The following is a 12454-nucleotide window of genomic DNA, read 5'->3' on the forward strand; positions in this document are numbered from 1 at the left end:
CTATAGTCCCAGATACTTGGGAAGCTGAGGCATGAGAATCGCTTGAACCCAGGAGGCGGAGGTTGTAGTGAGATCAGATCCTGCCACTGCGACAGAGGAAGACTCAGTCTCAAAAAAAAAAAAAGCTCCAGCCTCTCTGTCTTTGCATTGTCAATGCCACTGCATCCAGCTGCCACTGGTGTGTATTTTGTGATGCCTGGCCTTGCCTGGCTGGTCTGAGACTTCCACCACTGCTCCCTATTCACAAATGTTGCTAATCAAGCCCTCAGAATCCCTCTTAACATAGCCCTCCAAGCAACCACTACTGACTGGCATGGACTTGGGAAGGGGAGGACAGGGACAGAGGTTTGGGCCGGAGTCAACCACCTGGCACTGCTCTGACTCTGAAACAGAATCTCCCAGGTATCTCTCTGATACCTGACTACGTCATAGGAGCTAAATCATGTTGCCATAACCTTTAGCAGGAGGCGTTTTCTCAGACCAGTTGGAAAGGTTGGTTTAGGTTTTATGTTTTTCCTGAGGACCTTTCTTGATTTTTCTTTTTTCTGAGATGGAGTTTCGCTCTTGTTGCCCAGGCTTGAGTGCAGTGGCACAATCTCGGCTCACTGCAACCTCCGCCTCCTGGGTTCAAGCGATTATCCAGCCTCAGCCTCCCAAGTAGCTGGGATTACAGGCGCCCGCTACCACACCCAGCTAATTTTTGTATTTTTAGTAGAGAGGGGTTTCACCATGTTGGTCAGACTGGTCTCAAACTGCTGACCTCAGGTGACCCACCCGCCTCGGCTTCCCAAAGTGCTAGGATTACAGGCGTGAGCCACTGCACCGGGCCCCCTGAGGACCTTTCTGAGTTACTTGGTGCTCTGCAACCTGGTTGGGACATCTTGGATGGAGAGGTTCCAAGAATCTGTCTGTATCAGGAAAGAAACTAAAAATGCAAAGCAAAGTGGAAGGGAAGGCACTCCTGTACCCTGGATTAGGCAGTGAAACACACATGGGCTCTGGAATCCGGAGACCCTGTTCTGATTCTTCTTTTCCTGATTCTTCTGCCGGCAGCCAAGAACAGTAAATGGGCTTTATCTGACAAGTCAACCCCAGTCCATAGTGGTGACCTAGAGTGCTGTGTGAAGAAGGATCCGAGGGCCGATAAGCAGTCAATGGGAAACAGTACTCTGACTGATAAGCAATGCCTGCCATGGGTCTGGAAGCAGAGGGTGAGGTATGAGTAAGTGCCACCCCTGCATTGGCTCCTCACAGGCCTCTGTCTGCTCCTCTGTAAAATGAGCCTGTAACATACTCAGCACATAGGGAGTGGTGAGATGCTCATGAGATACATATACAAATGCTCAGTGGATGCTGGTTTCCTTTGTCTTCTCCCTTTTTCCTTCCCCCAAATCCTGGCTAGCTTTCAAAGCCACATTCAAGCTGCTTCCTGCTCATGATAGCCTTCCCTGAAAATGCTAACCCAGGGTATCTGCTCCTTCCTGCCTCCCCTCCCACCTGCCAGTTCGCCTGGTCTGGCCTTGATTGGTAGGGAAGAGCCCAAACTTTGGAGTCAGGGTGGCCTGAGTTCAAGACCCGGCTCTGTCACTTAAATCGGCTGTGGGACATTTGGCTAGCTGCATCGCTGCATCATCTCTCTGAGCCTCAGTTTCCTTCTTTGTAGATGAGGGTAATGATAGCATACTTCTAACAGTGCTGGAAAATTAGATGAGATTGTGCATGGACAGCTCCTAGTATAGTGGCTAGTACACAGTAAATACTTAACAAATATCCACAATTAGGCTTATTGTTGTCAGCATTTGAAGGCTTAAGAATTGCTCAGGCTTTCATTCTGGTTGCAAAGGATGAGAGATAGCAAAATTCGGTCCCATTCCCAAAATATAATCAGTCTTGATCATTCAGTAATCAAAAAAAAGTTGGTCAATTCCCACCTATGAGTGAGAACATGCGGTGTTTGGGTTTCTGTCCTTGCGATAGTTTGCTCAGAATGATAGTTTCCAGCTTCATCCATGTCCCTACAAAGGATATGAACTCATCCTTTTTTACGGCTGCATTGAACAATGAGAGCACTTGGACATAGGATGGGGAATGTCACACACCGGGGCCTGTGGTGGGGTGGGGGGTTGGGGGAGGGATAGCATTAGGAGATATACCTAATGTAAATGATGAGTTAATGGGTGCAGCACACCAACATGGCACATGCATTCATATGTAACAAACCTGCACGTTGTGCACATGTACCCTAGAACTTAAAGTATAATAATAATAATAAAAATGTTGGGAAGGTGAGTGGGAAGGGGGAGTTGCCCAATCTCAGAAATGGGACTTGCCCTGGACACCCAGATGCAGAGCAGACAGAGGGGTTCTTTATAGCCATGTGGTTTTATGAGCCAGCATTAATCACTGCCTGACGATGCCTTCCCCTGATTAGTCGGGGGTCAACGTGTTTGGGGTTTTCACCAGCTGGTCCCTGACACAGCCAGCTCTTTCATGAGCTGCTTGCTTTAGTTTCCACTGATATCCTGGACACCTGCTTGATAGCTTACCCAGACCTGGGACTGGAGGGAGACCTGAGCTCTGAACTACCAGGCATGTCCTGGCTCTGCTGTTGTTCTGTGGCCACACTCTGTGGCCTGGGACCAGCCCCTGTCTAGCACTAAAAGCTTTTGAAGGCCAATTAACCATTCTGTTTTTCCTTACATGTAAAACAACTCTGCCTTACAGGGTGATCGAGTTCATGGATGCTGAAGCGTTCTTTTAAAATGTGCTTTTGTTTATCAAAAAGTACAGATGAAGAAAAAAATCTTAGTCTCTCTTCACTTTATCTGGAAGGGATTTTCCCCCCTTAAGGCAACAGCTTAGAACTGTGCCTCTCAAATTCTCTTTGGCGAAGGATCAAGGTTTGTTTGTTTTTTTACTTATTGCAGAGTGATTTGTGGTCTCTCTCATGTGATTAGAATGTAGTGCATGCCCCATGAGATTTCAGTGTGAGTCTTACCACAGTGGAATTCTGTTCAATGATATGAGTTCTCATCCCATCACACAGTTGCATGTCAAATTGCTGTAACATTTTCCCAACATACATTCTCAATTTCTCTACTTTTTTCATTGGGTCCAGGTCACAAAGACTGTGTGGAACAGCTCCAGTCCACAGAGCATCTCTGGCCTAAAAGGTGACATTGCACTAAGACTCGTCACACCTATCCTGCACCCTGCACCGTCCTGGGTGCAGGGATGTTACAGTTTACAGGACAGGCAGGGTGTCTGCCCTCATATCTAGGCACAGAAAAAAGATAATCTGCTTGCAATAAAAGTTGTTAAAGAAACCAAAAGAAAGAAAAAATGTGATAGGATGGCAGGTGACATCTATTGTAAATTGAATATCTGGAGAAGGACTATTTGGGAAGAGCAAGGAAAGAACCTTTCAGAAAAGGAGCAGGACATGCAAAGGCCCCAAGGAGGGCAGGAGCTTGGTGTGTTCTAGCACTGGAAGGAGGAAGTCGGAGTGTCATAAGGTGTTGAGACGCTGGGAGTGAGAGCACAGTGATGGGAGCCATGGAGGAGCCTGAAGGATAGGGCCATGAAGGGCTCCCAAGGCACTCCTTTTCTTCTAGCAACTATTCAATTAAATGCCATGCTTGCATTTTTAAAATTGTTGAACCTTCTACAAATTGTATTAACTTACAGAAATCATCCAGCCTCTTGTTACTCCACGTGTGAGGTTCTGGGGACCAGTAGCATCAACATCACCTGGGAGTATGTCAGGCATGTGGTATCTTAGGATGGCCCTAAACTTGCTGGATGCATTTTGATAAGCTCCCCAGGTGATATCTACACATGTTGAGATTATATGAGCCCCGATCTGGTGCATTGGATCTTGAAGGTGGTTGCATGGGGAGTCATTTAAAATGGTCACATCTGATGATTTGGATTCTGTAGTCTGGAGCTTCTGGCTCAATGATCTGGGATGAGACCCGGGTATGGAGACCTTCTGCAGGTCCTGGGGATTCCAGTGAGCAGCTAGGGTGTAACCTTGTGTGAGTCACTTGCTGTCTCTGGACCTGTGTTCTTTCCACCCTCCTCAGGGTTTCTCTGATCATTTACTTGAGATTTCTCTGGTTGCTTTTTTTCAAGGTTGTATAAAACCAGTTTGGTTCTCCCTTCTAAGACCAATAGGTTTCAGCATTTAGGCAGAAGAGAGAACTGTTTCTCTGCTCTCCTACAGGTTTGCAAAGGGCATATCCCAGGCTACTTCGAGGGAAAATGAATATCTTGCAGATGGAGATAAGCACTCAGAATTTTGAGTGATAAACTATCTCCTGTTCAGAAGTGAGGAGCCCAAATGGAAAAATGAATGCCCCTGTACTAGAGCTGCAAGGCCTCTTGGGGTCCATATGAACACCTCCACCCATTTCATGGCTAAGGAAAACTGAGGCCCAGATAGTCTTCATTTTTCAACATCACATGATACAAGGGCAGGGCTAAAACCACAGCCACTCCTGTCATTTTTGTGACCTTGATCTCTTGCCACACCATGTTCGAAGTTCAGAAACACTTGACATGGCTAGTATTTATGAGGATAGGAAAACAACTGCTTGGTTGGGGAAGCTCTCTTACCAGTTTCTGGGTGACTCCAGGGGGTGCCCACTCGTAGGTGATGGTGTCAAAAGTGGGATCTTTCCCAGTGGCAATAGGGTTGGTCATGATCATCCGGTTCCTCTTGTAAATCCGGATGCCATCTCCGCCTTTCACCCGAGCAGTGAGGGTGGAATACTTGGAGTCCATCAGCAAGCGGCCAATTTTCCGATCGTCTTCTAGGTCGGAGGTTAGGCAGTGGTCCTCTTGGCTGCATTTGCAAGACTTGCATATTTTCCTGGGGGTGGGCGGATGGGGACGAGTGAGATTAACCTCCAGGAAAAAGAGGCAGATTCTCCTGCTAGCAGCATCTACCCTTTTGAAAGCAAGCTAAAACTTTAAGTTGGAAAGGTTAGCAGCAGACAAATGGTAACCTGAGACAAAAAGGCCTTTGGAATTGGGAACTGCATTTGGGAAATGACAGTGTTTATATTAATCTATCAGTGAGGAATGTAGGATATAACTTGTGCTGGTAAAAAGAGTGGCATGTTTTCCTCCTGGTGGTTGCCATGGCAAAGGCTGATTTGTTCATCAGAGATGCTCTAAAGCTGGGCTGGAGTCTGTGTGGCCCATAGCCTAAACTTGGCCCACAATCTGCTCTTGTAAATAAAGTTTTATTGGAACACAGCCATGACCATTCATTAACATATTGTCTGTGGTTGATATGGGGCAACAATAGCAGAGTTAGTAGTTACAACAGAGAGTATCTGGCTCACAAAGCCTAAAATATGTACTTAATTTCTGGCCCTTTACAAAAAAAGTTTGCAAACTCCTGCTCTAAAGAATTATTAAAATTGTTTTCCAAGATCATAGCCTCAGAGCTTCAGCAACTTTTAAACTCTTTAGCATAAATACTGCCATTAGAATGCAGTGAATATTTTCTTCAAGAAATTTGTGAACAGGACCCAGCAGGGAGAGGGCTCAGAAAACCCCTCTGGCTGCGGAGATGGATGTTTGTTGGGAAGGCTTTGTCAGAAGAAGGAAACACATCCTGGGGAGGGTTCAGATTTACTAAAAAGTCTCATGCTTCTCTTTGACAATTAAAAACAAAAATCTGTGGCTACTTGGTGTCATGCTGTTAAGATTTAGAAAACAAGAGAGTTCCATGGCATGAGAGGAAAATCGCTCCCCTCCCTTTCCGGCCTGTCACCATGGGCAGCCTGTGCTGGGTCTCAGATGCTGTTCTGTATGCAACTTGAGAGATTGTTAAGTAAAGTGAGCAATGTCAAGGCCAACTGCAGGGATGAGGGAGGCCCAGCAAGAGAGGTCACTGCAGCTGAATGATCGGCAAGGCTGAGGGAACCCTCCTTTTCCCTCCTATACTCAGGAGGTAAATATGTCTGATTGAATATCACAAATGTTGATTGTGGGGCTAGTGGGGGCAAGCCTTGATGGTCTGCATTAGTGGTTCTCAACTAAGGTCAATTCTGTCCTGACGGACAGAATTAGCAATGTCTAGAGACATCTTCGATTGTTCCAGTGGGGTAGAGGAGTGCTATTGGTGTCTGGTGGGTAGAGGCCAGGGATGCTGCTAAACATTCTACATTCCACAGAATAGCTCCAACAACAAAGAATTGTGAGGCCCAAAATGTCAGTTGTGCTGAGAGGTTGGGAACCCCTTACTGAATACGAAGAGAAGAAGGCCTTGTTGTGACCTTTAAGGAGCTTACAGTTGGGATGGGAGAGGGAGAGAAAATCGGATGGAAATTATATAAAGTAGAATACATTCAGGGCAGAAGAGAGTTGCCTATAATCTGGGGGTAGTTCTACTGGCCTGGGCCAGTTCTCCAGGAGATTAGTATGTGTTACATAGAAAAAGACTTGGTGCTTAGTGGTCATGAGTTTGGAAAACAGTGGGCTAAGGGAGGTTAAACACCTCTCTTTAGTGCAAAGCTACTCCTTTGACTTTGATACAGTGATGTGCAGCATGACATTTTGAATGCTACTGGAGAAGCTTGCAGTACAAGTTCACATTTAGTGGGCTGCAATTTGAGAAATGTTAAAATTGACAATCTCAAGGATGTGTTCCAGTAGCAAAAAGGAGAATATGACCCTAAGGGTGCTGCAGGGAATAAATGAGAAGGTTTTCCTTCTCAAAAAAAATTAAATCAATAAAAATAAAAATGGGTTGTTTTGTTTTGCATTTTATTCACAATCAATAATATTCTCTTGCTTATCCCTTTTTGGAGCCAGGCATGAGGAGCCTGCTTCTTTAAGAAGACAGGCACTAGGCAGTATCAGTGGTTGACAAGTGGGGAGTGAGAGCAGCAGGGCTGGATGTGGAAGGAGAAGGAAGAGGCAGAAAGTGAAGGAAATCCTGGCATGGAGGGACACGGAGGAACATGACTCTTCAGTGTCCCATCTGACCTTCTAACCTCCCCAATACTTTCCATAAATAGAACTAGATGAGGAAGCTGCCCATAGCTTTTTCAGTTAATGTGGAATTTCAGGATGCTAATTAGAGAGGCTGGGAATGCAAAACATTTCAAAACAAAAAAGTTAACAGATCTGAGATGTTCCTTGAAATGGTGTCAACATAATTTCTCCTTTTATTCACACTCTTCATGTGGCCAGGCACATTTCTGGGACTTTATATATGAGAGACACACCCCTCTCACCCCACCCCACTCTTTCCAGGTGCCCAGATTGTAGAGGACACAGGCACACCCCAAAATATCCTCAACGACATTAAAATGGCCATTTCGGCAATCTGTCATTGGTAATCTGGGACTGAATTCTGTCCTGTGATGATTAGTTGAAGGGCTTTCCTATTAAACCATGTTGGTTGGCACTTTGGTCATTTAAATGTATTTCAAACAATTGAGAGTTTAAAACCTGGAGCATACAAAAGTTTAACAGGATTTCCCTCCTAAGCTTCTGTGATGTTACTGCTTCAATTTGAGTCTAATTTAAGTCCCTATTTGGATTCTTCAAACCAAGGATGACACCTGATACGCAGGACCTGCAAGCTTCAATATGTATTTCTCAAAGACAAATTCACTTGATGTTCAAATCATTTGTACGATGACAAGGAAATGGAGGGATTAAAACAATGCTAAGAGACTTCGCTTGTAGCCATGAAAAATAGGGTCTAGAATTGTCCTCTCTTCCTAAACAACTGGAAAACCAGAAAAAATACACCAAACGATCATTTTCAGATGTTGGACAGCAGGGAGCACAGGATTGTGGTCTTTGAGAGAAGGGAAAACTGATTGAATTGACTCGGTGGGTGCATTTAGATAACATTTTCCCCTGGCTCAAGAAGTATGAAAGGAGACTTCCTAGCTGTCTTCAAATTGCTGAGGAGGAATCAACGCTGTCCTGAGATTCTAAGGGAAGATTCAGGACCAGTGGGGTTGAAATGATAAAGAAGTTGACTTTATTTCCAGGCCAGAAAGAGCTCAAATGGCTAAAATAGAAGTGTGGAGAACTCCTCCGAGGAGTGTTTAAATTATAGAAGGAATTTTTGAAGGGGATAGAAGCCTGAGTTGGATGACCTTGAAGGTCCCTAGCAACCAGAAGACAGTGCGAGCTCCTCTGAGGTTGGGAACTGTCAGGGAATGGAGTCAGGGTACAGTGTTCTGCTCTGAAAGCTCATAGCCCTGTGTACTGCAGAACGTTTAGGAGCATGGGATTGGGATTCATGCAGATCTGAGTTCAAATCCTGCCATCTGGTAGTTGTCTCCCCATTGCCTACCTTCAATGTCCTGATCAACAAAATGGAGATACTAATACCTACTGCTTAGGTTTATTTCAACATTTAAATAAAAAAGATTTCATTCAGTTCATAAGTATTTATTTTTATAATTCCCATCTCATAATGGAAGTCAGTATTGCTGTGAAAACACCTTCCAAACTTTGTCCCCTGACTGAGTGCTTAAGGCAACACTACAGCAGTGAAGATAAAAACTCTTTCTTTGCTATGTGCTCCACAGAACTTAACTTTCCTCTCCCAGGGCTGCAGGGACAGACTCACAGTCTGTTCCCTGCACACTCCAGAGGTGCCGTCCACAAAAATGCTGACATGAATGCTGCCCAGGGACTTTGCAGTGTGGCAGCCTCATTCTTGTCCTCAGAATCCTCAGTGGAAAAAAAGAAAGAAAACCTCTGCAAATCCAACTCCAGCTGGATCTTATGGTCCTCCTGTGCAGATATGAATACCAGGTCCTGGTTTTTAAGTACTATGGACAGAATGACCTCTCTTTCTGTCCCAGGGGCCGCTCTAGACCATAACCCATCCACAGCGATGTTGGTGCAGTGTGGGGAGATCAACCCCATCCACCGAACCCTGAGGCATATCCCAAAGGCACAAGGGACCAGCTAACCTCTGCCTAGGTCTTCCCAGAGCAATTCTTGCTGGGCTGGGCTTGGTGGACTCTACCTTGAAATGGTTTAGTAAGTGCTAAACTCCTTCTTCACATCTTTACTGCCCCCGCCACCCTCCCTCAAGGACTTTTTTCGTTTCTGAATTGGACCAAGCAGGAGTGCCTTCCCTCTGCAGCCATCTTTCCCTGACAACACATACAACCAAAGCAGTCTCAGCGAAGAAAGCAACCAGGGTTCCTCGAGAGGACAGCCAAGTAACAAAGGCAGACAGGGACCCTCCTGACAAAATCTGTTACCTCCATGAATGTGGCTCGAAGCCCGAACACGTCCCCTTGCATCCCAAACATGCCACACCTCTTGCTGACTGCAGCTGGCCCAGGGACATCTGGAAAAGGAACAGAAAAGAGGGTGTTTTCCTTCCAAACAACTTGGACCGGAGATGCTTGACCTCTAAAAGACCTGGCATGCTGGCAAAGGGTCTGTGTGGGGTTCAAAGGGCTTGAGATCAATAAGCCATCACAAACTGTTTACCGGGAACTGAGAGGACCAAACGGAAACATGGAATGGGGCCAGAGGGTAGGCAACTGTGGAAGGGTGGGGCTCTTCCCAATAAGAATGCAACGGGGGTTCTTTCCCAGCCTCCAGTGCTGTTTCAAAACAGCAAGACTGGTTGGCAACGCCCTGCTGTGAGTGACCATCTATCTATTCCATCCCCCACCCTTACCCACTCTCACTTGTCACTGGAATGGAATCTTCAGTGAGTGTCTCCTCTCCCTCATTTATTTGTGATTTATTGATAGAGTATGATTAAACCAAAGCTACAGGCACAAACAAATGTGCATTCTGCCAAATGTTTATAGCTCGAAGCATAACTTAAATATTTTGCTAAAACATTGAAAAATCACATGAGCACTTAAAATCTCCCATGGAAGGGGAACAATGCACGAGGCAGGTTTTATTACTTGTTACCAGCCAAAGATACCAAAAGTGCATTCCCTGCTGCTGCTGAGGTGTTTAAACCCAAACAGCATCTTCAAACCAGAAGCATCACCTGGGAGCCTGCCAGAAATACAGACCCTCAGACCCGACTCCAGCCTGTTTGAATCAGAATCTGTACTTTAACAAAATTCCCAGGAGATCTGCATTACATTAACATTGGAGAAGAAGTGGGTTAGTAATATGGATCTGCTGGCTGACAAACTTACCCAACTCTCCACTGGGGTTGGGGTGGGGATGACTTGGTTCAGGGATGTACTTTATTATGATTTCACCTGAAACAGGGCTCAATCAACTAGTAATGTAAAGGGATAAGCTTCTTATCCAACAAACATACCATTTATTTAGCATCTACTAGGTACCAGACACAGGAATACAATATAAGACTCAGGTGTGCCCTAGTGGAACTCACGGTTAGCTAGGGGGATATGAAGAGAAAAACACATTCATCTCCTGCTCCTGTAAGGGCAAGTCTGAGGTAAAGGAAGCTGCATGTTGTGTGGTAAAAAAGGCATGGATTTTGGAGTCTGAGAGACTTGGATTCCAAATTGAGCTTTTCAGTAACTTATTGGCTGCTTGGCCCTGGACATACTAAGCCTCAGTTTCCTTACCTGCCAAATGGATACAGAGATAATATAGTAACGTGCAGGACCACATTAGGCTCTAGACATGGTAACTGCTTCTATTTTGCCACAGATTTTAGAAGCACAGGGGAAGGTGTTAATAAATTCATATGGGAAACATGAGTTTATTAGGGCAGACTACTTCTTCTTAGAGGAGGTGACTTTGGATTTGGGCTGTGCAAGATGGACAGGCAGAAAAGGGAAAGGAGATGCCTAGCAGAAGGAAGAAAATGTGTAAGGTAAAAAAAGGTATGAAAGGCATGCTGAGTAGGGTATGCAATCTGAGCATGTCCTTTGGATGCTACTAGTCTACTCTCTTTGCATTTAAGAGGGAAAATACAAGCAGTGAAACTTGCGAAGCCATCCTCATTGCCAGTGGTAGAATTCAGACATATGGAAAGAGACAGCTGTCCTTCACAATACTTCTCTTCAGCACCAAATCTTCTCACGATAATGCCTCACTCCATGCCTTCTATTTGGTGACTGCTGTGTACACCATGTCCCCACACACTTTGTCATTTTGTTCAATACATATTTACAGCTTCAGGGAGTGAGAGTCATGTTGCACATATGTGGAGTGTGGAGGGAAGCAGGTTTATATTTAGGCCTATTCAATGCTAGATTCATGTGAAAAGTGAAAATTAAGACAACACCCACTGCTAACTCATTCTCCTAAGCTGGGGAGCTTTCTTTCACAGGTAGGACTTTGCTCCCTAAAGCCACTGGCATATAACCTTGCTCATTTCCACCTCTCCTTCTTGACACGTTCAGTTTCCTAGTTGAAATGCAGTGATCCTTACACACTTAATATTGGAGTCACTCAAAGTTTATTTTGGGAGATATACAACTTGTGAATAAGGCTTCATTGTTGGACCATTTCAGATATACTCAGAAGGCTGGAAACTGGAGAGGCAGGTGGAAGCATTTCTAAGTGGCAAATCACCCTGCACACTTCAGCTTTATTGTTCTTCTAATGATAGGCTGATTTAACCCTCATTCTACAAGGGGATTAGTTCTGATGCTTGGCTTGGAGAGTGGAGCTGCAATCTGTCTGCAAACTTGGGGTTTGATTTAGAAATAGTGATGTAGGTAGCACAGCAGAGCAGAGCAGAGCACTGGCTGGTGATGCAGGGGTCTGGCCTTTGGGTGTCAACTCTGGCATTTATTAGCTGTGTAACTGGAGACGAGTCATTTCTTGCCCAGCCTAAAGCATCTTCTCTGAAAAATAAGGAACTGGCTTGCACTGGAGTTGCCCACATTCTGTTCTGCAGGATCCTCACTTGGTGAGATGTTACAAAGTGGTTCCTGGTTGAGAGTGGGAGAATTACCTGATCAAATACAAATGGCAGGCACTGGATGTGTAGAGATTCCCGAGCCTTTAACAGGCCAGCCTACGCTAAAAGCAAGAAGTGAGGTAGAGAGCAAGCAGCTGTTTCCGGTTTGGAGACCCAGGCTTTAGTCCCGGGTTTTAGTTCCAGTTTTTCCCCTTTCCTCCGCTGTACTTGGGCAAGTAGGCTTGTTGAGTTCCATGACCTGCGTCATAGGGATAACAAGAATGCAACCTGCCTTGCAGGGTTACCAGGAGGTTAAATGGGATGCTGCCTGAAAAGGGCTTGGCACACACTTATTTTGCACTGTGTTTTTTGTTGTTGTTGTCATTAATTACATCTTGTGAAAAAAAGTTTGAGAGACCCCGAATTAGATGTTCTCAACACGTTTTTTTTCTAGCTTCAAAATGCTCGGGGACTTCAGAGGAACTATTTTTTCTAAATACACACCCCCTATACTTTCTTATTCTCTACTTTTTTGACTTGTAAAAAGAGTTGCCTCTCTGACTAGGTTTTCCTACAAAACGTAAAAACAAAATAAGCTCA

At 45.1% G+C, this 12454-nt stretch overlaps 1 protein-coding gene across 2 annotated transcripts in view; it reads right to left on the minus strand.

The window, feature by feature from the left end:
- The window catches only part of LMCD1 (LIM and cysteine rich domains 1), a 66112-nt gene that overhangs the window by 25990 nt on the left and 27668 nt on the right, over positions 1 to 12454 (minus strand). For both annotated transcript variants that reach the window (XM_055259960.2, XM_055259961.2), the window contains exons 2-3: positions 9258 to 9346; positions 4618 to 4873 (exon numbers count right to left, since the gene is read on the minus strand). In XM_055259960.2, the coding sequence (XP_055115935.2) occupies positions 4618 to 4873; positions 9258 to 9346 (345 nt within the window). The remainder of the gene's footprint in view (positions 1 to 4617; positions 4874 to 9257; positions 9347 to 12454) is intronic.

The sequence above is a fragment of the Symphalangus syndactylus genome, chromosome 21, assembly GCF_028878055.3.
Source record: "Symphalangus syndactylus isolate Jambi chromosome 21, NHGRI_mSymSyn1-v2.1_pri, whole genome shotgun sequence".
Lineage (NCBI taxonomy): Eukaryota > Metazoa > Chordata > Mammalia > Primates > Hylobatidae > Symphalangus > Symphalangus syndactylus.